The sequence below is a fragment of the Protobothrops mucrosquamatus genome, unplaced genomic scaffold, assembly GCF_001527695.2.
Source record: "Protobothrops mucrosquamatus isolate PMUCROS unplaced genomic scaffold, P.Mucros_1.0 scaffold873, whole genome shotgun sequence".
Classification (NCBI taxonomy): Eukaryota; Metazoa; Chordata; class Lepidosauria; order Squamata; family Viperidae; genus Protobothrops; species Protobothrops mucrosquamatus.
In genome coordinates this window covers 376,491-402,984 of record NW_015387127.1, presented here as the reverse complement: position 1 = coordinate 402,984, position 26,494 = coordinate 376,491, and the positions used below count along the sequence as shown (strand labels likewise).

The 26,494-nt window shown below is 45.6% G+C and overlaps 1 protein-coding gene across 1 annotated transcript in view; it reads left to right on the top strand.

Moving 5' to 3' along the window:
• The window catches only part of CAPN15 (calpain 15), a 66,473-nt gene that overhangs the window by 29,505 nt on the left and 10,474 nt on the right, over window positions 1-26,494 (top strand). Inside the window, exons 2-5 of the mRNA XM_015819199.2 lie at window positions 13,377-14,817; window positions 20,376-20,584; window positions 24,480-24,663; window positions 25,772-25,995. Coding sequence (XP_015674685.2) covers window positions 13,377-14,817; window positions 20,376-20,584; window positions 24,480-24,663; window positions 25,772-25,995 — 2,058 coding nt within the window. The remainder of the gene's footprint in view (window positions 1-13,376; window positions 14,818-20,375; window positions 20,585-24,479; window positions 24,664-25,771; window positions 25,996-26,494) is intronic.

Below are 26,494 nucleotides of genomic sequence, written 5' to 3'. Positions count from 1 at the left end.
GCAGCAAAGGAAGCCATCACCCCCCCACCCCCCCAGAGAAAAGAATTCTGTAGCAAAAGAAAGCAAATCCGTAGACCTTTTTGCCACCGCTATCCAAAGAAGAGCTGAGCACACTCCACTTCTGCGAATATCACCAACATTTTCTTCTCCTTTAAATAAAATAAAAATCAAAATGTATTTACTGCAATTAAACCAAGTGAAATCTGGTACCAAAGAAAATGCTGGATACGTTTTCCGCACAGCAATAATTTCAGTCTTTTGAACTGCCTTTTATTGTAGTGATTTTTTTAAATTTCTTTCTTTTGTCGCATTATGTTCTGATTTCCAGAACCCAGCTTGCACACCAACCCAGTTTGTTCTATGTTTTAATAAATAGGGCATCTGTTAATATTTTTTTTTATAATGGAATAGAGAGCCCTAGCGATAGATAAATAATGTCCCAAATTAAAGTTATTTGGAACGGCCCACGGTCAGCGTGTACTTCTCTCGTTAAAGTCCCTTCGTTTCTATTTTACTGTTTGGGAAAGAGCAGCTATTGTGTGAGATCACAAAAGAAAAGAGTCTAAATTTTTAGATTTCACAGTTTGTCAAGGATTTTTCACGTTGGCAAGCGAGAAGCTTTCTGAAAATAAACGAGGAATAAATGTGTTGGTATTGGTCTGCCTTGCCAAAGAAAGTGCTGTGCGAGTCATACTAATGACATGCATTTGAAGTATGCAAACGAGCAATTGTAGATGGCTAGCAATATCTTAGGAGGCAGCCTTGGGTGCCAAATTAATGCCAGTCTGTTAAATTCCTAGGAACGCCTTTATTTATTTAGCACCTTTCGGTGGCTGTCCATCTCACATTAACGTGACTGGATGGGTGTACAAACACAGTCCCGCTTAAAAAAAAAGCACAACCAATCTGAAAACACACAGAACGTGAAGCAAAACATGAAAAAACCCTTGATCCCTGGCATTCAAGTCCAAAAGACTGAAACTTGGCAAAGATCTATTTTGTGTATCTTTTGGTCTAAATTCTTTGCTGTGGAATTTGAGAACAATCTCTCAACCTGTTTCCTGCTACTAATGGGCTTTTTGCTTTGTGGCCACCTAAACCAAACCCTATACTATTTTCAGGCAAATGGTTGTCCAATCTCTTCTTAAAAATCTCCAGTGTTGGAGCACCCATAGCTTCTGAAGGCAAACCCTTCCACTGGTTTAATGTTCTCACTGTCAGGACATTTCTCCTTAGTTCCAGGTTGCTTCTGTCCTTGATTACTTTCTGTCCATTGCTTCTTGTCCTGCCTTCAGGCGCTTTGGAGAATAGGTTGAGCCCCCTTGGTTTGTGACAGCCCCTCAACTATTAATTTATATTAATTTTACACACAACACTGCCTCCCACTATTGTTATTTTCCCCACCACAGTCCTTTGAAGTAAGGTGGGAAAAAGGGATTGGCCCAAACCCACCCGGGAAAGTTGGCTGGGGATGGACTTCAGTTCTTCCTGGTCCAGCTCCAACATAACGGCTGAAGATCTCCAGATCTCATGGTTTCAGCATTACAATACCATGGCAGATTATGGGGGCAGATGCATACCAGCCCAAATGACAGCACTGTTTGAGTGTCATGGTTGGTCAATAACTGACTCATATTTTTCACAGCTGTTCCCCACTATGGCAGCTGTTCAGCGGTCCAGGAAAAGCTGATTTTAGCATGCAAACTGGGAATCCTAGTTTATCGTTTTCCTTAGCATCTTAAGAATCGTTCTTGGTTCTAATTCTCAGTTTCTTCGAAGCAACGAGGTAGAACCTCAGTTTGAATACCAACAAAGCATTTTTTTATTTTTTATTTTAGTAACGGCAGTATTCGGGGGAAGGAGAGCAAGGGTTAATAGACTGCAGGCCCTTCTCTTGGCACTGACAAGCTGATTCATTCCCTTTTTATTTCTCCCCAGCTTCCCTAGCATGCTGTCCCCAAACATGTGAATTTGTTTAGCTCTGGCGATCCACCGTGGTTTAGATTTATCTCAGATTTATGCAAAGCAAAGCTGCCAAAAACTGGGTAGGAGAGGGTTGAATTGCTCTGTTCCTCCATCACCGTATCTTCTCCTTCACTAAGAATTGGGGGTTTTTTTGAGTTAAGTTTAGTTCCTCTCCCAGAATTTGGGGGAGGGGGGGAAGAATTCTGCACAATTAAAGATTGTACCGTTGACATTCACAGTATAAATAAAGGAAGTACGCTAGAGAGTTTTCAGGAAAACAGGATTTAAATTTATGAAACGAAAGGAAGTGGCAGTTTGGCAGCTCGGACAAAAGAGAGAAAATCTGGAAAGTCTTCAGAGTCTTGAAAAATTATACCACCGTTAGCAATGCCCAACTAAACTCTACATTTTGGTGCTGAATATTTTTAGACTCTGGTTTGCTAAATTCCTGCGCAAGAAAGTGTAATAGGGTGGCTACAGGAAGGAAGTGTTTAGTGTCTAAAATGAGATTGACGTAGGAAAGCACACATTTCATTCAGAAATCTTTTGAACCTCAAATGGATGTAGACCAGCTGTGAATTGTGCTCTTTTCAAGTTTCTGCTGCCCTGTTCTTGAAAGTAGTAGATGTTGGAGATTTTGGGCTGTGAATTTTAGCCAAGCTGAACTCCACGAAAGCTGTTGGAATTATCAGTGGGACTTCAGGAAGATTTGGAGACAACGTGGTATGTTCTTGCTCGTGTACGGAATAATCATTCCTGACAATACGTTGGGAGCAGAGTTGTACCGGGAGACGAATGCCTCGTGTAAATTGTCTATTTTTGTGAACAGTGCCAGTTGGGAATCCAAAGGAAAGCATGAACTGGGCAATAGATGTTCTAATTTGCCATCAATTGTGGAAGACAATTTAGCATTAGCAATAGCACTTAGACTTATATACTGCTTCACAGCCCTCTCTAAGCGGTATACAGAGTCAGCCTGTTGCCCCCCAACAACCTGGGTCCTCATTTTTCTGACCTTAGAAGGATGGAAGGCTGAGTCAATCTGGAGCCGGTCAGGGATCAAACTCCAGACTGTGGGCAGAGTTAGCTTGCAATACTGCATTTTAATTACTGCATCAGCAGGACTCTGTTGCCTTGCTTTTAATGACATGGGAAAAACATTGCCAAGCTACATGGAGTAGTGGAATACTTTCCATAGGGATACATCTCATAGGCCAAGTTGTTGGGAAATAAGGGCAGTTGTAGTGAGTGGCAAAGAAGCTAGAAACTCAGATGATACTTAACAGAGTTACAGAGTTGGGAGGGACCTTGGGGGTCTTCTAGTCCAATCCCCTGTTCAAGCAGGAGACCCTATACCATTTCAGACAAATGGCTGTCCAGTCTCTTCTTAAAAACCTCCAGTGTTGGAGCACCCACAACTTCTGGAGGCAAGAATTACTTAAGCATTTCACCTGGGTCATAACTGGCCTGATGCCGACAGGCTGCTCCCATCAACAGCACCAGACAGAGAGACATCCCAGTGGCGGCATAATAATACGTAGCTGAATTGCAAACATCTGGATTGTCTCCAAAGCAACCTATCATGGTTGCAAATTAGACATTTTAATGGTTTTGTTTTTACTGTTTTAATGCTTTATACTGTTTTCATGGTTTTCAAATGTTTTTTAATTGTAATGTATGTTCTGACTTGTGAGCCACGCATAGTCCTCTGCTGAGGTGGGCGGCTATACAAATCAAATCAAATGAATCAATCAATCAGTGGCTTGCATTAAGCCCAGGGGTCTGATAAGCTACAACCTGAACTGAGTCAAATGTCTTAAGACAGACGGATCTTTTGGAGAAAGTTTTATTTCAGCATTTTTTCTAAAGGCGTTTAGCCACCCTAAATATTTTGGGGTGTTTATCGGGGCTTGCGTCTGTGTCCTCTCCTCAGCAGTTCTTGAAGAAGAACGACAAGCATCCCAGGTACATAGAGACTACTCCTCGGCTTACAACAGTTCATTTAGTGGCCGTTCAAAGTTACAACGGCACTGAAAAAGTGTCTTACGACTGTTTTTCACAGTTACAACCTTTGCAGCATGCCCGTGATCGTGTGATCAAAATTCAGACGCTTGGCAGCTGGTTCATACTTATGACCGTCGCTGTGTCCCAAGGTCACGTGATTTCCCCCTTTTGCGACCTTCTGACCACCCAAGTCAATGGGGAAACCAGATTCACTTAACCGGGTTAATAACTTATCAACTGCAGTGATTTACTTAACAAAGGTGACAAAGAAAGGTCATAAAAATGGGGCAAAACTCACTTAACAAATGTCTCACTTAACAACAGAAATTGGGGGGTTCCCTTGTGGTCGTAAGTTGAATGTTACCTGTACACTCTTGTGAATCTGGTTGAATCAATTGAACACACGATTTGGAGCGTTGAATTTTATACTGACCTCTCTCTGGTTAAGCTTACTGCAGTCTTTCTTAGTCAAACAATTCTTGCTATCTAAGTGATGTTTATGTGTATTAAAAACCTTTTAGCCGAAAGGACTTACTGCGTGATGTTCCCGTTGGCAGAGCAAGTGTATATATTTATACACTCTCATTTTTGACTGCTTTATTAAGATATTACTAGTCTTAAGACCACAGCAAAGCTATTTGTATTTGTAGCTTTGATTTTGGGGAAGTTAGCTTAGCTGGCAGACTCGCGGGTCACTGGGGAAATAAAAGATGCAGAAGAAAAAAACTGTGTGCCTACTTCGAAAATTGTGGCAGTTTTTCTCTCTTCCCCATCAATCTATTCCTCAGCTTACAACCACAGCTGGGACCAGGATTTCCACCGCTAAGCAAGGCCATTGTTAAGTTAGGCCGAATTTTACAACATTTTTTGCCTTCTTTCATCCAAAGCCAGCTGGGAAAATGGCAAATGACGACCAACTGACTCAGAAACGACCAACTGACTCAGAAACGACCAACTGACTCAGAAACGCTGCAGCCACCATAAAGGCATGCTGGTTGCCAAGCACCCAAATGTAGATCACATGATTGTGGGGAGGCTGCAAAAGATCATAAATCCGAGAGTCTGTCTTATGTCCCTTTTTTAAGTGCTACTGTAAGTTTGAACGGTGGCTAAATGAACGGTTATAAACTGTGGACTATCTACACTTTCTCTCTAGTCATGACTACTATGGCTGTGTTACAGTTTATTTATTTGACTTATTGGGCTGCCTAAGCAGCAATGCCTTAAGAGAGCATACGATGATTTTATAAAAACTCCATGAAAAACCAATCCAGGATCAATGAGGAATGCCCAGAAATTAAAGATAGAACTTAAAGTAGGCTCACCATATGGGCCTGCTGCAGAGGCCAGGTATCTTTATAGAAAATATTTTGTGTATCTTTGTTTGATGGTCTAGACCAGGGGTAGGCAACCTTGGCTTTTTTATGACCCGTGGACTTCAATTCCCAGAATTCCTGAGCCAGCCATGCTAAGGGGAAAGAATGGGGTTTCCAAGCTGAGCCATGCTGGCTCAGGAATTCTGGGAGTTGAAGTCCGCAAGTCATAAAAGAGCCAAGGTTGCCTAGCCCTGATCTAGACTTTGTGATTAATTTTCATGGGATGTAAAAATTGTCAGAGGTTACGATCGTTGGTAACTATGCAAGTATGGAATTATAGCGTCCTTACCGAGATTCAGTGTAGCATCATGGTTAAGATATCGGTTGGATTTACCTCAGAAAGAGCCAGGTTGACATTCATTTTTGAATTTCTTTGGGTGGCTTTAGTCCAGGGGTCTCCAAACTTTAAGACTTTAAGTCTTGTGGACTTCAACTCCTAGAATTCCCCAGCCATCCGTGCTGGGAGTTGAAGTCCACAAGTCTTAAAGTTGCCAAGTTTGGAGACCCCTGGAGTAGTCCAATTGTTGTCTCTCCGCAAATGAGATAGACAAAAGGACGTTGGATTGAAAAGAAATAGTTCATTTAGTGTAGGCTTGGGTGTTTTGTTTTTTATTTTTCACATAAAACTCTCCAGAGGTGTGTTATGGCTCCAGCTCTGGGAATTCCGTTGAACATCCCGGTCAATGATTTATTGTGGAAAACTTCAAGTTAGAAAAGGTTAATCTGGTGAATGCATGGCTCGGATCTCGTTAAGCTAGAGTCTAATATGATCCATAGCGTGCTCTCTGGATTGTTACACTGCCGCAGCCCTGCAAATATCCATGATAACATTTTGGAGAACCCTTAATAAGCTGGATAATGAAACATCTTCTGTGATAACCAGGACATGGGATAAACATCAGAGAAGTTGTGAGACTGAGGTTGTTGGCCTTGCCTAATTTTGAGCCCATCACATTTGCCAGTTTTGAAAACAGCCTCTCCTCCTCTTCGTGGTTACAAAGCTAATGGTGCAGAATGTTAGGCATTCATCAGCCAGCTGTTTGATGTCTGTTGTCCCTTGCTAATTACGGCTGACATCAAGCAGAATCAAGGCAGGTTGATCTAATAATAATAATAATAGTAAAGTTGGAAGGGACCTTGAAGGTCATCTAGTCCAACCCCCTGCTCAGGCAGGAAACCCTATACCATTTCGGACAAATGGCTGTCCAGTCTCTTCTTAAAAACTTCCAGTGTTGGAGCATTCACCGCTTCTGGAGGCAGGTTGTTCCACTAGTTAATTGTTCTAACTGTCAGGAAGTTTCTCCTTAGTTCTAGGTTGCTTCTCTCCTTGGTTAGTTTCCACCCGTTGTTTCCTGTCCTGTCCTCAGGTGCTTTGGAGAATAGCTTGACTCCCTCTTCTTTGGGGCAGCCCCTGAGATACTGGAACGCTCCTATCCTGTCCCCCCCTCGTCCTTCTCTTCATTAAACTAGACATACCCAATTCCAGCAGCCGTTCCTTATATGCTTTAGCCTCCAGTCCCCTTATCATCTTTGTTGCTCTTCTCTGCACTGAAAGATTTCAGAGTTGTAGAAAAAATGTAGCGCCACTGGTTTTGACCTACGTCATAAGGTTCACACCGGAATGGTTCCGTAACATTTCACCATAATTGTGAAGTGCACTAGAACTAAGATAGGGAGACAATTACGTCGGATCGTGACACAACCGGAAAAACCGTCGACGTCCACACTGCTGGCTCATATTTAGGTGATCTAATAAGGAGAAGCAGGAAAATTGCTGATCACCAGCAGAAAGATCTGGGGAGAGGTTGGTTCAGTAGGCTCATGATCTGACCTATTTATAATGGCTAGTTGCCTGCGGACGTCTTCGGTTGCTTGGCCGTACTTTGGCTGGGCTCCTGGTAGAAGAAGACCTTCCAGGACTAAGGCAGAGTGGAGTGTGGGTAGCCAGAAGATTCCTCCTTCCCATTCCTTCTCGGATGTAAGTCAGAGAGGTTGCGTCTGGCAGGCACCAATGTCTTGTAACGAGGGCAGCAGCATCGTGGGGTTTGAAAGTAATTGAGCAACTGCAGATGAGAAGGTAGAGAGAAGAGGTCCAGTAGGAAACAGCAGAGAGGGGAGACAAGGAAAAAGGGTCCAGTTTGGTCTAATGCTGAAGGCACCAGGCTAGAAACCAGGAAACGGTAAATTCTAGTCCCGCCTTAGGCATGAAAGTCAGCTGGGTGACTTTGGGACAATCACCAGGAGACAGTGAGTTCTAGTCTCGTCTTAGACCTGAAAACCAGCTGGTAGTCCCTGGGATAATTTCTGCCCAGCAAAATCAAGCCATTAGATTGGGTTGGGCAATGAATTTTCCCAAGGGGCCACACAAGAAACTGGGACAGTTGTGGAGGACCAAATCAATAGGACCAACACATTGCTGTGAAGCTGCATAGGCACACACACACACACACACACACACGTAATTTTTACAAGGCATTTTACAATGCCTTGGTAAGGCCACACTTGGAATACTGCATCCAGTTTTGGTCACCACGATGTAAAAAAGATGTTGAGACTCTAGAAAGAGTACAGAGAAGAGCAACAAAGATGATTAGGGGACTGGAGGCTAAAACATATGAAGAACAGTTGCTGGAATTGGGTATGTCTAGTTNCCAAAGAAGAGGGAGTCAAGCTATTCTCCAAAGCGCCTGAAGGCAGGACAAGAAGCAACGGATGGAAACTAACCAAGGAGAGAAGCAACCTAGAACTAAGGAGAAACTTCCTGACAGTTAGAACAATTAACCAGTGGAACAACCTGCCTCCAGAAGCGGTGAATGCTCCAACACTGGAAGTTTTTAAGAAGAAACTGGACAGCCACTTGTCCAAAATTGTATAGGGTTTCCTGCCTGAGCAGGGGGTTGGACTAGATGACCTCCAAGGTCCCTTCCAACTTTATCATTATTATTATTATTATTATTATAAATGGAGAAGAAAAAATAGCAGTTGCTTTCAAAATGATGAAAGCCATGCTGTTGTATTGCATGCATGGCATATGCTAATTTATATTTGATTTCTAATTTCCGATTGACCTCACGTGTGCTGGACAGGGACGGTTCAAAAGGGCAGGATAAAACGCTCAGGTCTGTGTTAGAAAGTTAATTGCAACCCCCCCATAATTTTCTCAAATTTGCTGGGGTGACGGAGGTGGCGATGGAGTTTGTTTCTTTTCTGCACATTTGATTTTATTTTATTTTCTTCTCTCCCTCCTACACGCAGGCAGAAATAACTGTAGAGTTTTATAGGTTGCCATCTTTCATTGGGAGCACAAATGGAAATTAGGTGTCATACTTTCCTTTTATGGTGGCTTAATCTGCTAGGTAATTTCCCTTTTAAAAACAAATCAATGCATTGGGCGATTGTACACATTTTATAAACACCATTTGGAAATGTCCGGAGAAAATTTATCTAAAACGGTTAAATTGGCGATTCTCAAAATGCGCTCCGTGTACCAGGGTTGTTTGCAAAGGCTCGTGCGTTAGTCTCACACTCAAGGGCCACAACCTGCTTCTGACTTCAGCACCCACTTTCCCACTTGCGCTGAGATGTTTGAGAACCCATTTACCACCTTGGTCCTCACCTGCCCACATTCCCTTAAGTTCTGCTCTCCAGATCCCTCTTCACAAATAGACTTCCAGAGGCACCTTGACTAGATTACACTCTTTATTGCAAAGAAGCATGTCATCACCTAGGCAGAAATAATTTGCCTTTTGGAAGTTTAATAAATAGAAAATTAAGAAGAGTAGAGTAGAGTAGAGTAGAATAGAATAGAATAGAATAGAATAAGAATTAGAATAGATGCAATGGAGAATAGAATAGAATAGAATAGAATAGAATAGAATAGAATAGAATAAGAATTAGAATAGATGCAATGTAGAATAGAATAGAATAGAATAGAATAAGAATTAGAATAGATGCAATGGAGAATAGAATAGAATAAGAATAAGAATAAGAATTAGAATTAGAATAGATGCAATGGAGAATAGAATAGAATAGAATAGAATAGAACAGTGATGGCGAACCTTTTAGAGACTGAGTGCCCAAAATGCAACCCACAACCCACTTACGCATCGTCGAGTGCTGGGTGGGTGTGGCCCATTGGGTGGGCGTGGCTGCGGTGGTAACGGCAGACTGGGTGGGACTAAAAAGTTCAATCAATCAATTCCAACTTTGCAAGATCTTTTTTTTTTCCTGCGAGAAGTTGAAATTGACTGATTGAACCATTTTTTTTTATTTTTTTTTGCACAGGGCGGCGGAGGCCTAAAGCGAAAAGGTTTTATAAAACCCAGCTGAAGGCCTAGGACTGGGGCGACGGCGCGCGTGCCCACAGAGAGGGCTCTGAGTGCCGCCTCTGGCACCCGTGCCATAGGTTCGCCACCACTGAAATAGAATATTGAAGATTAGACTAACTGGAATAGAATAGAATAGGAATAGAATAGAATAGAATAGAATAGAATAGAATAGAATAGAATAGAATAGAATAGAATAGAAATAGAATAGAACAGAACCTTGGAAGTTCTTCTAGTCCAACCCCCTGCTTAAGCAGGAGACCGTATGCCATTCCAGGCAATTGGCTGTCCAGTCTCTTCTTAAAAACCTCCAGCGATGAAGCACCCACAACTTCTGAAGGCAAGCCGTTCCACTGGTTAATTGTCCTCACTGTTAGGAAGTTTCTCCTTAATTCCAGGTTGCTTCTCTCCTCGATTAGTTTCCATCCATTGTTTCTTGTCTTGCCTTCAGGTGCTTTGGAAAATAAGTTGACCCCCTCCTCTTCTTTGTGGTAGCCCCTCAAAAACTGGAACACTTCTATCATGTCACTCCTAGTCCTTCTTTTCTCTAGACTAGCCAAACCCAAATCCTGCAACCGTTCGTCATATGTTCTTCATATCTTCAGGCCTTTAGTCATCTTAGTTGCTCCTCTCTGCACTTTTTCCCCAAAGTCTTAAAAAAGTTTTTAAAAAGTCATAAGCTGTATGCTGCAGAATTTAAACTCTAGACTTCTTCCTCTTCCCTGTCCGAGTTGTTTATAGCTGCTGGCTGGCTTGGTGCCCTTGATGTGCTCAGATAAATGTCCTCTCTAAGCCTCAGAACTGCAGGTTGTTGCCTCACCAGATTTAGCACTTAACAGGTCCTAAAATTCTGAAGACTAACAACAGCGAGCAGGTCTTGAGTGCCGTTTCTAGCTATGACTATCTGTGTGCTGGGCCAGTGGGGCTTGTGGCCTTGCACAAGCGTTCCAGAAAGCAAAGTCTGAATAAGAAACCCAAGGTTGAATCATTTAAGCACGATCTGGAGCAACAGTTAACTCCTGAAGAAGAATAAAAGGACTCTGCTGATTGGAGTTTGTTTAATATCTTCCTGGTTTTGCACCGATCAAGCAGATGCCCTTGAAAAGCCTCAGGGTGGAATCTGGGGACCATAGTTGACCACCATCAAGGACCAGAGAGCAATTTCCTCTGATTCCAGAGGTGCTAATTCTGGATGTCTTTACTGGGAAAAGGGCATATGTCTGCAGCTCTTCCATCCTTCCTTGACATGTCATGTCATCTCACGTGCAGCCTATGAGTATAAATAGCAGATTCCTCTTCCCAAGAAGCTCCCTTTGGCAAAGACATGTGTTGAGCAGAGGCCATAGCTGAGTGTGGAATAATCTGCTTTGCATTCTGAGGAGCTGCAGTCTGTCTTTGATCTTTAAATATTATGAACAGTAGTTTCTGAAGGCTTCATTTCTTTAAGGTTGGGGAGATAAGGAGAACAACATAGGCAGGAGCAACCTGAGTGGGATGTAGGATGATGGGAGGAGTAGATTAGGGGAACTCTTTCCGATGGGACCTTCTGACTAGCAAGGGTAGGCAACCTTGGCTCTTTTAGGACTTGTGGACTTCAACACCTGGAATTCCTGACCCAGCCATGCTGATTCAGGAATTCTGGGAGCTGAAGTCCACAAGTCATAAAAGAGCCAAGGTTGCCTACCCCTAGGCGAGAGGGTGTGAACTTGCTAGCTGGATGTCCTTGCAAGACCTTCAGACTCCTACTGAAAGTGGAATGATTTCGAGCGGCCATGCCTGAAGAAAACGATCTTCTTCATGTTGTCATTCCAGATTGTCCTTTCCCTGCTTCCTTGGAGGAGTCTTTTCCCTGGAAAGCCATCTGCAATAGGCCACATAGCTTATGCCAGTTGTTCCCCAAAAGACAAGGTGTAGATTTGCTAATCCACAACTTCATATCCTAAGACAAGCTGGCTCCTCCTCCTGTTGGGTTATGAGCCTCGAGACAGATGCACAACTCTTGCCTTGGAGAACACACCGTACATCAGGGGTCTTCAAACTTGGCCCTTTGATGACTTGTGGACTTCAACTCCCAGAATTCCTCGGCCAGCCAGAGTTGAAGTCCACAAGTCATCAAAGGGCCAAGTTTGAAGACCCCTGCCCTACATCCATCTTCCCCATCTCAGCTGCTGCTTCTAAGGACTAGACCCACCACTACTATGTGCTGCTGTTCGCCATTACTTCTGATGAAACTTTCTGGTGATTGTAGCCTAATGTATTTGCAGGAACCCAGGTTTCAAGAAATCTGGGATAGCTAGTGGATACAGAGCCACTGAGAGGGATCACGGATTTCCTTCCTTCCCAAACTTCCTAGTGGGCTGTAGTTAAGACCCTACTGCCCCTATCTAGCTTGCTTCTTTCTTCAAAAGGATAACTGATGTGCTTTACAAGGTTTGCATGAAGGTGTGCATGAAGGACTGCAGACGTTTATATGGTGCTAAATAATAGAACAATTAACCAGTGGAACAACCTGCCTCCAGAAGTGGTGAATGCTCCAACACTGGAAGTTTTTAAGAAGAGATTGGACAGCCATTTGTCCGAAATGATATAGGGTTTCCTGCCTGAGCAGGGGGTTGGACTTGATGACCTCCATGGTCCCTTCCAACTTTTTATTATTATTATTATTATTATTATTATTATTATTATTATTATTATTATTAGTAGTAGTAGTAGTAGTAGTAGTAGTAGTAGTAATTTCTGTGAGGAAGATGGCTTGGGATTACTCTAAGAAACCTTTGTAAACAGGAGGATCTTTTGATTTGTGGATGTTTCCAGAAATGTCACCACCACACGTCAGATTTGCTAGATCTCAGCAGGGGAGGGCTTGGTTGGAGGGTGGGACGGAGAGGAAGTAGGACAATGCTAGCGTTGGAAGAAAAGCCCTCTTGAATCGGGAATGGAGGACTCTCTCCAGAAGTCACTGTGAAGTGTTGGTTGTTGAATTGCAGCTCAGGGATTCAAACGGCCACAGATATTCACAGGGTCTCCCTTTAATGAGATCTTCGATAGAAGAGAATATTTGTAGCTCAGGGATCAGCTGCGGGGTCTTTGGTGCTCTCTGAGTTTGGTGGTTTTCTTGCAGACGTTTCATTACCAACCTAGGTAACACCATCAGTGCTAGGAGGGAGTGGGGTTTGCAGGGAGGAGGAGGAGGAAGAATCATCTGTGGTGCTCTCTGAGTTTGAAGATTTTCTTGCAGACGTTTCATTACCAACCTAGGTAACACCATCAGTGCTAGGAGGGAGTAGGGTTTGCAGGGAGGAGGAGGAGCCATCCTTGGTGCTCTCTGAGTTTCTTGCAGACGTTTCATTACCCAACTAGGTAACATCCACAGAGCACTGATGATGTTACCTAGTCGGGTAATGAAACGTTTGCAAGAAAACAACCAACCTCAGAGAGCACCAACAACCCCCATAGTACAAACCTCTGTAGATCTCAACTCGTAAGTTAGATGGGAAAACTGGGAGACACCCTGAAATACCACGTAACTTTCACCCCCTCATTGCTAACTGGCTGGAGCTGCTGGGAGTCCAGAACTATCTTGAGGGCCGCAGGTACCCCAACTTTAGAATAAGTTGTGAGGATTATGAATGCCTCTCTCCTCTTTCGTGGGATCCTTTTCGCTGTGTCCTCTAACGGCCGTCTCCTTCTTCTTCTTCTCTTTCAGCCACACCCACTCTTCTGGTTCTATGGCCACTGTGCGGGAATGGTCCTGCACCCGTTGTACTTTCCTGAACCCCGTGGGACAGCGCCAATGCTCCATCTGCGAGGCCCCCCGCCAGAAGCCCGACCTCAATCACATCTTGCGCCTGAGTGTGGAGGAGCAGAAGTGGGCCTGCGCCCGATGCACCTTCCGGAACTTTGTGGGCAAAGAGGCCTGCGAGGTGTGTGGCTTCACCCCCGAACCTGGGCCAGGAGGCTCCCCTCTGCCAATCCTCAATGGGGTCCTGCCGAAGCCCACCGTCCTAGTAGAACCCAAAGCCAGTTGCAAGGAGGACATGCCGCAGATGGAGAGCCCCGGGGAGGACTCGGGGGGGAAGAGCCCCGAAGAGGCACTGCTGGAGGAGGGCTGGGCCTGCCAACGCTGCACCCTCCATAACACACCCGTTGCCAATTCCTGCTCGGCCTGCGGGGGCCCTCGCAAGCTCTCCCTGCCCAAGATCCCTCCAGAGGCACTGGTGGTCCCCGAAATCATCACACCTGCCGGCTTCCAGATAGCTCCTGCCACTGAGACTCCGGAGGGCCACCCAGCCGCCAATCAGGGCACTGCCCTTGCGGAGGAAGAGAGCCAGAAGATGCCAGCCTTCAGCCTTTTCTCCCCCGGCCTCCAGAACAACCCCGTTCCCCGTAGCCGCCGAGAGGTGCCACCTCAGCTCCAGCCCCCGGCCCCTGAAGCTTCCCAACCGGCTTCTCCACCAACCCCCGTGCAGAAGGCCATTCGCTTCCAGGAGATGATGGCGACCAAGCGGCTGAGCGTGCTGGAGGAAGAGATGGACGTGAGCTTGCCGCCCTGGCAGTGCAGCGCCTGCTCCCTGCTCAATACCTCGGGGAGTGAGGCCTGCGAGGCTTGCAGCAGTCAGAAGGGCAGTGACACTATTGATCTGACGGGGGACTCTGTCCGTTTTACGCCCTGTGGGCCCTCCAGCCCCGACTTCACCACCTGGTCCTGCTCCAAGTGCACCTTGAAGAACCCCACCGCGTCCCAGAAGTGCAAAGCCTGTGGCTCCTCCAAATTGCACGGCTTCCAGGAGCATAGCTGGCAGACGGAGCCGGCTGCCAAGTGCCCCGAGTGTAGCTCGGAGAAAGGCACCTGTGCGGCTTGTGGCACCAGAGCTCCTTCTGCCCGCAAAGTAGCCCGTCTCTTCCCGTTGCAGTCCCCGGTCACCCCTGAGCAAGCCAGCCAGTGGGCGTGCCCTGCTTGCACACTCCTCAACGAGCTCAAGTCCAAACACTGCCTCGCCTGCCACACGCCTCAAGTCTACATGGCGCAGCGCAAGGGCATCAAGCCGCTTCGGCGGCGCGAGAGCATGCACGTGGAGAAGCGACGGCAGACGGACGAGGGGGAGGCCAAAGCCCTCTGGGAGAACATTGTCTCTTTCTGTCAAGAGGTGCGTTGACATCTGTGCCTCTCGTTTGTCAGCAGTTGCACCTAGTGCACATCGGTATTGTTCCCCGACGTGTGCACCCCTGTGGCTTGGTTACCTGTCCTGACACCTGCCAGGCCCCCAGAACACCAGATAGAATTACTCCTGAGTGGTTTCCTTTAAAGAGGTGCAGTGGCTCAGTAGTTAAAGACGCTGGGCTTGACAGCTTTCCAGCTGGCAACCCGGGTTTGAGAGCTGAGCGCTGCCCAAGTGTGTGAGCTCCTGTTCCTTGCTGTAGCTCCTGCTCCCTAGAATTGTAAAGCATGCAAACGCGAGTAGATAAATAGGTACCACTTCAGTGGGAAGTAACACTGTTCTGCGCACCTTTGGCATATAGTCATACTGGCCACGTTACCGTGGGAAATGTCTGTGGACAATGCTGGCTCCCTTGGCTAAGAAACGGAGATGAGCCTCGGGCCCTAGAGTCAGACACGGCTGGACAGGGAAACCTTAACCTTACTTAGTTTCCTTTATGGATCTTCATCTATAGACAGAAGTCTTGCCAAACTAAAGCAACTATTGGCAGCACAAAAGAGATCCTCTGAGAATCGCTGGGGAGGAGCCTTCTTAACTCTCCTTCTCCCACCAAACTATCTGAGCTTCACCGCCTCTTTTACCTTAGGAAGGCAGCCCCTCCCACCTGGGAATCCAGGCTACATTCCACCACACACCCTGTTCTCTAGGCTCTCCAGACTAGAAAGATCCCTTTCATAGGAAGAGCCAGGGACCTTCGCTATTCAGAACAGGTCTTGATCTGAACAGGTGGCCCAATTGATTTCCTGAACTGGTTTGGATCACCAGCTTCTGCATTTCCCATCATTGAAGGTTATCAACCATAAGGGAGATGGTTTACGTTTTTCCTACTGCATGTGAAAAATCGGTTTCCTCTTGCAGCTGATTATTGGATTGATGGATTACAGGTTTTAAAGTTGGCTGGGGAATTGTGGGAGTTGAAGTCCAACCAACTGCATTTGATATGGGTGTGGCACCCTCTTTGCACCCCGCCTACAGTGAAGGGGCTCTCCATTGAGGGACCAGTTTTGGGGAAGAATTGAGGCTTGTGGGGAGAAGTTTAAAGAGCAAAATGGATGCCTAAGACCTTCATTGTTGTTGTTGTTAGTTGCGAAGTCGTGTCTGACCCATCACGACCCCATGGACAACGTTCCTCCAGGCCTTTCTGTCCTCTACCATCTTCTGGAGTCCATTGAAGCTCACGCCTCCAGCTTCAATGACTCCATCTAGCCACCTCCTTCTCTGTCGTCCCCTTCTTCTCTTGCCCTCCATCTTTCCCAGCATCAGGCTCTTCTCCAGTGAGTCCTTCCTTCTCATTAGGTGGCCAAAGTACTTGAGTTTCAACTTCAGGATCTGGCCTTCTAAAGAGCAGTCAGGGTTGATCTCCTCTAGGACTGACCGGTTTGATCGCCTTCATGGGATATCCTAAACCGTAACATAGAAGACAGATCTTTTTTTTTCTTCTGGTTTGATAGCTTTCCTAAGGAGCATAATTTGCCTTCAGCCGTAGCCTCCTCCAAAAAGAGACGAGAAAAGGTCCCAAAATATCATATCCATTTACCCCAAAAGTGCTTTTTTCAAAAGCCAGCTGGACTTTGTTCTTCCTTTTGTTAGGAAAAACAAAGTCCACTTTCCTTTTGAAAAAAACACTTTTGGGACAACTGTGACTATGGATGAATGCATTTTGCATTTCCCTTTACGTTTCCAATATGGTCCCACCACGACCACCAGCGCCCACCCTGCAAGGTCCCAGAAAAGTATGAGTCCAAATGCCTGGCTGAAAAAAAGTCGCCCGCGTCTTTTGTTTCAGGCCCACCGTGCTTTGGGGACTGCAAATAAAGGACCCCAAGTTCCACTTGATAGACGTTTCATGTCTCCGTCCTTCTTTCTGCCAGACGTAGCTTTTCAGCCTGCCTGCCTGCCAGCCTCTGGCAGCTTTGGGAAAAGCTTGATCCCAGACTTATTAATAACTAACCGTAGAGCAGCTTTAATGATCAAGAGCTGTTTTATTTCTCCAATTGCCGGTGGCAAATGAAGCCACATCAAATAATGTCTCTGGAAAAAAATATATACTATCTGTCCAGCTTCAGAGAGAACTCTGCTCAGGAAGAGTGTGTGGCCCTGGCATGGGGCATTTTCCTTGCTAGCTGAATGATATAGTTCGCATTTTCAAGTTGTACTTTCTGCGTTTGCTTTTGCAATGCAGTGGGTTTTTTTTTCTAGACTACCTCATGGGGTGGTTAAGCAGGTGTTCATAGAGTTATAGAATCATAGGGGCGGGAAGAGACCTTGGAGGCCTGCTAATCCATGGGTCTCCAACCTTGGCAACTGTAAAGACTTGTGGATTTCAACTCTCGGAATTCCTCAGCCAGCTAATCAAGGAGAGAAGCAACCTAGAACTAAGGAGAAATTTTCTGCAAGTGAGAACAATTAACCAGTGGAACGGCTTGCCTCCAGAAGTTGTGGGTGGTCCAACACTGGAGGTTTTTAAGAAGAGACTGGAGAACCATTTGTTTGAAATGGTATAGGGCAGGGGTCTTCAAACTTGGCCCTTTTATGACTTGTGGACTTCAACTCCCAGAATTCCTCAGCCAGGCACGCCTGGCTGAGGAATTCTGGGAGTTGAACTCCACAAGTCATAAAAGGGCCAAGTTTGAACACCCCTGGTAAACGTTTTCCTGCCTGAGCAGGGGGTTGGACTAGAAGACCTCCAAGGTCCCTTCCAACTGTTAAGCCTCCCAAGAGCTCAACCAGAGTCCTGCACACTGGGTGAGAGAGAACGGGTCTTGAGGTTGTTGTATGGATTAATTTTTCACGTACTGGAAAAATGTTACCATAATCTTATTTTCGGTGATCTTTTCTCAAGACTAAACGTACTCAAAATTTTCTTGGGTCTCTCCTCCAAAGATCTAATTTCCAGGCCCCTGATCATCAAAGGTGACTTTCTCTGCATCTCTTCCCGTAAGAATAGCAGCCAGTAATAGGCCAGAGCTATCATTATTCATTGAAAAGGTTGCTCGATTTTTAACTTAATTTAACGAACTTTAATCTAATTTACAGCAATTCTCATTAAAAGAGCTCTCTGAGCAGTTTACAATTAACGTACGATTTGCCGTTTAAAACAGTAGGTTAGAATGATCATCAGTGAATAAATAAACAAACCAGTAAATCAGTGGTTCTCAACCTTTTTAATGCCGCGACCCCCAACCGGTCGTAAGTCGAGGACTAAACCGGTTGTAAGTCGAGGACTAAACCGGTCGTAAGTCAAGGACTAAACCGGTCGTAAGTCGGCGACTACCCAACCGGTCGTAAGTCGAGGACTTTCCCTGCCCGGGAGCGCCGCACATGTGTGGTTCCGCCCCCTGCACCGGCCGAGGCGTAGCTGGCAAGCGGCAGAGACGGAGCAGGCCGACCACCACCTGGCCCAGCTCAAGGGAGGTAAGGCACCCGCCGGAAAAGGGGGAAAAAATGGCGGACAGCCTTGCTTGGCGACCCTCGTGAAATGGTCGATCGACCCCAAATGGAGTCGCGACCCATAGGTTGAGAACCGCTGCAGTAAATCAACACATATGTTTGGTGCAAAAATGCAAAATAAAACAGTAAGATAAATATCAAAACAGTACCCAAAAAGAAAAAAGCAGGAGTTGGGCGGGGGGGGGGGGAGAAAGCCACCACAGCAGCATTGACACATTTATCGCAAGTCCTAAGCGAATAAAAAAGTCAATTATGTTTCAGTATAAAAAAGCCCATAGAAGGGTTTGATATAAAAGTGCAGTAAAATTAATACCCAGGAAAATAGCAGCCGAGAGAGCAAACGGTGTAAAGGCATCCGGAGCAGATCAAAGCCTCTGCAAAAAATAATTAATGAAAATTCATGGAAATATTTTACAATATAGCAGACTGAAGTTTGAAAGGCCATAATAATAATAATAATAATAATGATGATGATGATGATGATGATGTTGGAAGGGACCTTGGAGGTCATCTAGTCCAACCCCCTGCTCAGGCAGGAAACCCTACACCATTTCAGACAAATGGCTGTCCAGTTTCTTCTTAAAAACTTCCAGTGTTGGAGCATTCACCGCTTCTGGAGGCAGGTTGTTCCACTGGTTAATTGTTCTAACTGTCAGGAAGTTTCTCCTTAGTTCCAGGTTGGTTCTCTCCTTGGTTAGTTTCCATCCGTTGCTTCTTATTCCCCTTCTCCTTAGAGCAGATCTTCCATGTACAGGTAGTCCTCGCCTCACAACAGTTCATTTAGTGGCCGTTTGAAGTTACAACAGCATAGAAAAAAGTGAATTACGACCAATTTTTCACACCTACGATCGTTGTTGCAGCATCCCCACGGTCACGTGATCAGACTTCGGAGGCTTGGCAACTGGTCCGTATTTATCACAGTTCCAGCGTGATCGCAATGATCCAGCGATCCAGATGCTCCTCCACAAATAGGATTTACGATAGCACATGGAGGAGTTTCTGTGCCTGGTGTTCAGTTCACAAAACGGATCTTTCGGGCATCACTATTCTGGTTATTCTGGAATTCCTGATGGATGGGTTGCACAAAGGGTTATCACCTAGCACCATCCGCAGACAGGTCTCATCCCTCTCCACGGTGATCGTGTGTGACAATTCCACCCCCCTGGGACAACACCCCGCGGTGCGTTCCTTTCTAAAAGGGGCTACCAACGCCAGGCCTCCGGCGGTCCGCCATTACCCCTCCTGGGACTTAACCCGGGTGTTACAGGCCCTCACATCGTTACCTTTTGAACCCATTACCACGTGTTCCCTCAAGCTATTATTCATAGCTGGTTATTTGTTCTCACTGTCAGGAAGTTTCTACTTAGTTCTAGGTTGCTTCTCTCCTTGATTAGTTTCCACCCGTTGCTTCTTGTCCTGCCTTCAGGCACTTTGGAAAATAGCTTGACTCCCTCTTCTTTGGGGCAGCCCCTGAGATACTGGAAGACTGCTATCCTGTCCCCCCTCGTCCTTCTCTTCGTTAAACTAGACATACCCAATTGCAGCAACTGTTCCTTATGTGTTTTAGCTTCCAGTCCCCTAATCATCTTTGTTGCTCTTCTCTGTACTCCTTCTAGGGCAGTGGTTCTCAACCTATGGGTCGCAACCCCATTTGGGGTCGATCGACCATTTCACGGGGGTCGCCAAGCAAGGCTGTCCGCCATTTTTTCCCCCTTTTCCGGCGGGTGCCTTACCTCCCTTGAGCTGGGCCAGCTGGTGGTCGGCCTGCTCCATCTCTGTCGCTTGCCAGCTACGCCTCGGCCGGCGTAGGGGGCGGAACCACGCACGCGCGGCGCTCCCGGGCAGAGAAAGTCCTCGACTTACGACCGGTTGGGGGTCGCGGCATTAAAAAGGTTGAGAACCACTGATCTAGGGGAAGGGAAGAATGGGGGTGGGGGGCTGTCTGACAAATGTCAGCCTGCATCTCAGCTTCTTATTTGCGTAGAACTCGATCTGCATCAGGAATTGCCTTGACTTCTCAAACGTTGTACCTGCAGAACAAGGTGAACTTCGTGGATGACAGCTTTCCTCCTGGTCCTAAGTCGGTTGGCTTTCCTGAAGGAGACAGCGTCCAGCAGCGAGTAAAGCAGTGGCTGAGGCCTCATGAGATCAACTGCAACATCTTCAAAGACCGCTCGGTCAAGTGGTCAGTTTTCCGGACACCCCGACCCTCGGATATCCTGCAGGGACTCCTGGGAAACTGCTGGTAAGGAACCAAGAGCCGATGGGTCCCTTTGTGGACGTTACTTCTTCTTCTTCTTCTGAAATGCCACCCTTGCATCCGTCACAAACCCAAGTGGGGAGGGTGGATCTGGACGCGCAACAAGAAAAGTCATGGCAGTGGGCCTATCTGCAGCTGGTCAGCTGTGAGCAGCATTTGCCAGGATCTCTTTCAGAGCGAGGAACAAGCAGTTGTTTGCTAGCCAAGAAACCGCACATCTTTATTGCCAGTTCTTTGGAAGCTGTGGACTGCAGAGGGAAACCAAGGATGTGGGGATTGCTTTGAAGGAGGCAGGCCTGTTGGTTTCTTTTAAACTAATAATGTGCTCATCCCGTTGGAGACGGAAGGTTCCTGCTTTTCTGAATTTCCCACCAGAAATTGGCCGGAAATCAGGCCATCCAAACCCCAGTAGTGTGAACTTGGCGGATTCTATTCTGTTCCGTTCCATTCCATTCCATATAAAGATTCCTATTCTATTCTATTCTATTCTATTCTATTCTATTCTATTCTATTCTATTCTATTCTATTCTTTCCAATATTCTATTCTATTCTATTCTATTCTATTCTATTCTATTCTATTCTATTCTATTCTATTCTATTCTATTCTTTCCAACATTCTATTCTATTCTATTTCCAATATTCTATTCTATTCTATTTCCAATATTCTGTTCTATTCTATTCTATTTCCAATATTCTACTATTCTGTTCTGTTCTGTTCCATTCCATTCCGTTCCGTTCCGTTCCATTCTATATAAATATTCTGTTCGTTCTGCCCTGTCCTACTCTACTCTACTCTACTCTACTCTACTCTACTCTACTCTACTCTACTCTACTCTACTCTACTCTACTCTATTCTTATTATTCTATTCTATTCATCGATTGTAATAGAAGGACTAGCAGGCTGCATGTGAATTGTGGGTTGGTCTCTCCAGATAATCCTTGGGGGTGCCGTCCTTTTCCTAAGCACTGGGCGAGGGTAAGGTCCAGAGTGAGATGACAATGTGTTGCATCGGGGGAGTATAATTGTGGTGCTTTTGTACTTGAGATCCTCTTTCCCAACCTGCCTGATTTCTCCCTTCTACCTCCACTTATTACAGATAGTCCTTTGACTTACAACAGTTCATTTAGTGACCGTTTCAAGTTACACCATGCTGAAAAAAGTGACATGACTGTTTTTCACACGTACGACGTGCCTCCCCCACGGTCTCCTGATCAAAATGTGGACGTTTGGCCACTGGCCTGTATTTATGACGGTTGCAGTGTCCCAGGGTCACGTGATCCGCTTTTGCAAGCTTCAGTGGGGACGCCGGGTTCAATTAACAAGTGGGTTACTAACAAGTGCAGTGATTCACTAAACAACTGTGGCAAGGAAGGTTCATAAAACGGGGCAAAATTCCCTTAGCAGCTGTCTCGCTTAGTCACAGAAATTTTGGGCTCCCTTGTGGTCGTACGTCAAGGATTACCTGCAGTTTCCCTTCGTCCTTCATTTTTGTGTCTTGAATGTTCACTGTGAAGTTAGTAACACGGTTGTTGAGTCTGGTTTTCCCACTGCCTTTGCTTGTCAGAAGGTCACAAAAGATTTTGGTCAAGAATACATATATGGTTAGAGAAAATGATTAAAAAACATATAGATTTTCAGCCAGAATTATTTTTTGTTAGGTATAATTGTAGGAAATTATGAGAAAGAATGTACATATTTGATGTTACATGTATTAACTGCAGCAAGAATTTATTCGTGCCACATTGGAAAAATCCAGACTTCCCAAAAGAGGAAGAGTTAATCCAAAAAAATTCTAGATTGTGCAGAAATGGACAGGCTGACATTGAAAATGAAAAAGAAAGAAGACTCAGTATACTTTAGAACATGGGATACTTTTTATCAATGGCTAGAAAAACCAGGTAGAGAGAAAGGAACTTAATATGTATTAGTAAGTTAAATATTGGAACCCAGACAATATGTTGCTGATAAAATATTAAGAACTTGTGACTATAAAAAATTAATAAAAATCTGATCTCCTTTGAGTCCAGCTCAAGTGCTAATGACCACACGGACAAATCTGTGCAACGTTCTCAGCCACAGATTGTAATTTGTCTTCTTCCGGAAGGCTTTATCAATTCCCACCTTCTTAATATTCCTGGAAGATTCCCATTCAGGGGCTAACTGGTTCTGACCCTTCCAGTCCACTCAAGGTCGGTCCGGTGCTGCCATCTGCTGAAACTCCTCTTAAAAGAAAAAAGAAAAAAGACTATGGACAGAGGCTGCCCTCTCCTGTCCCTGATGAGGCTTGAATTCCTCTTTGCCGATGAAGCCTGAAGAATTCAGGAAGTCCTTGACTTACCGTATTTTTCCGTGTATAGGACGCTGTTTTTTTCCTGCAAACACCCCCTTCAAAAATCAGGTGCGTCTTATACACGGAAAAATAATGGTAACCTCCACAGCCCAGGGCATGCCTGTGTGGGTTGCCACGCCGCCTGGTGCAGGTGTCAAGCCCCTGTGGGCTTGCCACTAACAGGAGGGGGCAAGACCTTCTGCCGGCCGAACTTGCAGATTTGCCAGCTCAGCTGTTCGGCGCTCCGCCAAACAGCTGATCGGCCCGGAGAGCGTCTTATACACGGGTGCATCTTATAGATGGAAAAATACGGTATAACAGTTCATTTAGTGACCGTTTGTAAAGTTACATCACTGAAAAAAGTAATTCAGGATCCTTTCCCACACTTATGACCATTGCAGCATCCCCATGGTCAGATGATCAAAATTCAGATGCTGGGCAACTGGCTCGTATTTATGACGGTTGCATCTTTTGTGACCTTTTTTAAAATTATACATATATATATAATCCGCAAATTATATATATATACAATCCGCAAACAATAGCTCCCACACAGGCAACCAATCCACCTACAGCAACTAAGCCAGCACTCCACACCCCCCCACCAATATTTATAGAGAGACGGCAGCTCCGATCACACTTTGCTCGCACAAGTACGAAGCCGAAGACTCCAGCCTGAAGATGACGATTAATTTTTTATAGTCACAAGTTCTTAATATTTTATCAGCAACATATTGTCTGGGTTCCAGTATTTAACTTATTAATAATATTAAGTTCCTTTCTCTCTACCTGGTTTTTCTAGCCATTGATAAAAAGTATCCCATGTTCTAAAGTATACTGAGTCTTCTTTCATTTTCAATGTCAACCTGTCCATTTCTGTACAATCTAGATTTTTTTTTTATTAAGTCTTCCTCCGTTTGTAATTCTGAATTTTCCCAATGTTGAGCAAATACAATTCTTGCTGCAGTTAATACATGTAACATCAAATATGTACATTCTTTCTCATAATTTCCCACAATTTCCTAGCGAAAATAATTCTGGCTGAAAATCTATATGTTTTTTAATCAGTTTCTCTAACCATATATGTATTCTTGACCAAAATCTTTTGTGACCTTCTGACAAGCAAAGGCAGTGGGAAAACCAGACTCATTTAACAACCGTGTTACTAACTTAAAACAGTTGCAACGATCCACTTAACAACTGTGGAAGGAAAGGTCGTAAAATGGGGCAAAACTCACTCAACAAATGTCTCACTTAGCAACATAAATTTTGGGGCTCAATTATGGTCGTACGTCAAGATTTACCTGTACATCACTTTCCCCAAGGTGGACGTTCTCTTTCACTGGAGACTGCCTTGAGACCACTTAATGGTCTTAAGAGGAATCACATGACCGGGGCTGGCGAGAGAATTCTGGGAGTTGAAGTCCACATGTCTTAAAGTAGCCAAAACCCTGCTTAATGGGATGTGAGCATTCTCACGAGTAATTCCTGTCAGGTGGGTTTCTTCTCTCACCATTCAGGATTTTTCAGTGGATGCCCGTCTCTTTCAGGTTCCTGAGTGCCCTGGCAGTGCTGGCAGAACGGCCCGAATTGGTGGAAAGGGTGATGATCACGCGGACCATGTGCCCGGAGGGGGCCTACCAAGTCCGTCTATGCAAAGATGGCACCTGGACCACCGTGCTGGTGGATGACATGCTGCCGTGCGATGAGTGTGGCTATCTCCTCTTCTCCCAGGTTGGTGCCATGAGTTGGGGGAAGGGGCTGCGTCGAGGTGACTCTTGTGGGAGGAGCGCTGGGAAATGTTCTTCTCGGGATTCTCAAAGGAACCCCCCCAACTTGTTGCACAGATAGTGAAGAATAGCTGCTTTCTTCTTCAACCTGGTGCTCCCCAAATGTGTTGGCGCTACAGGTAGTTCTCAACCTCCAACCTTAACACCTTAATGACCACTCAAACTTGCAATTGGCCTCCCCAGAGCTACTTATGACACTTTTTTTGGAATTGCCATGGCCACAAATGCACAGACATGTCACGGTCACATGATTGCACTTTAACCGGATAACAGAGTTGGAAGGGACCTTGGAGGTCTTCTAGTCCAACCTCTTCATGTCGGGGGTTTAGCAACCAGCTCACCTTTATGGTCATGTCAATGTTGTTGTTTTTTTGCCAGCTTCTGGCATTTACTTCCAGTTTGGGGCAAAAAAAATATGTCCCCTGGAGAAAATGGATTTGCTTAAACCACCACCGTGTTCACTTAACAATCGTTTTAAAAAAAAGAAATTGTAACTTTGAATCCGGTCATGCGATCCTTCAACTCGGGACCGCTTGACTTACGACTGTAATTCTGGGCTCATTTACGGTCGTAAGTTGAGGGCTACCTGTATCCATCATGGTTGAGTGGAATTTGAAGGACACCAGGCTTTGGAAAGTTGTCTTAGAACGGTGCAGAATGCCTCTCCCTGAGGTGCAGAATTCCACGCCCCGAGTTTTTCTGCTCTTCTTTATAAAAAGATGTTTCCAGTCTATATGTGAAGGCCACATATGAGTTGGAAAGAATGAGATTGACACCGAATGAACTCTCAGAAGTCAAGGGAAGTTTGAATGGAAATATTTTAAGACCGAAGGAAACTGCCCGCTAGGCTGGAGGGAAGGGTCAAATGAGGGCTTAGCTTGGAATCATTGCAAGCAGTCCGGTGAGATTCTGGTAACCTGGGCAGACCTCAATAAAGTTCACGGCTTTAGCTATTTATGTGTCGCTTCCATGGCTTGCACTTGACCGGGAACGAGAAATCTGTCTGTTGTCAATCTGTGTCTCCAACTCGGTGTCTTGTCTTCCTTCCCCAGGCCCAGAGAAAACAGCTGTGGGTGGCTCTGATTGAGAAGGCCTTGGCCAAACTCCACGGTTCATACTTTGCCCTCCAAGCAGGGCGCGCTATTGAAGGCCTGGCTACGCTCACCGGCGCTCCCTGCGAGAGCTTAATGCTGCAGGTCAGCTCCACTAACCCTCGCGAGGAGGCCATTGACACTGACCTCATCTGGGCCAAAATGCTGAGTTCTAAGGAGGCTGGGTAAGACAAGGGAGAAGGGAGGGGCTCCCCTTTCAAGGTTGGAGGAGGACAAAGATGGGACCAGGAGGAGGAGCCCGAGAGAATCCGGCCCCTTGGCCCAGTCCTCTTGCGTTCCGGTTTAAGTACAGGTGGTCCTCGACTTACGACCGCGACCGAGCCCAAAAATCTCTTGTCGTTAAGCGAGAGAGTTCTCCAGCGAATGTCACCCCGTTGCACAAGCTCTCCTGCCACCGTTGTTAAGTGGATCACTGCAGTTGTTAAGTCAGTCACACGGCTGTGAGGGGAATCTGGCATCCCCTTTGACTTGGCTTGTGAGGGAAGGACGCAAAAGGGGGAGTCGCATGACCCCGGGACACGGCAACTGTCGTGAAAACAAGCCAGTTGCCAAGCATCCGAATTTTGATCATGTGAACATTAGGGATGCTGCAATTGTCACAAGTGTGAAAAATGGCCATAAAGTCACTTTGTTTAGGGCTGTCGTAACTTTGAACGGTCACTA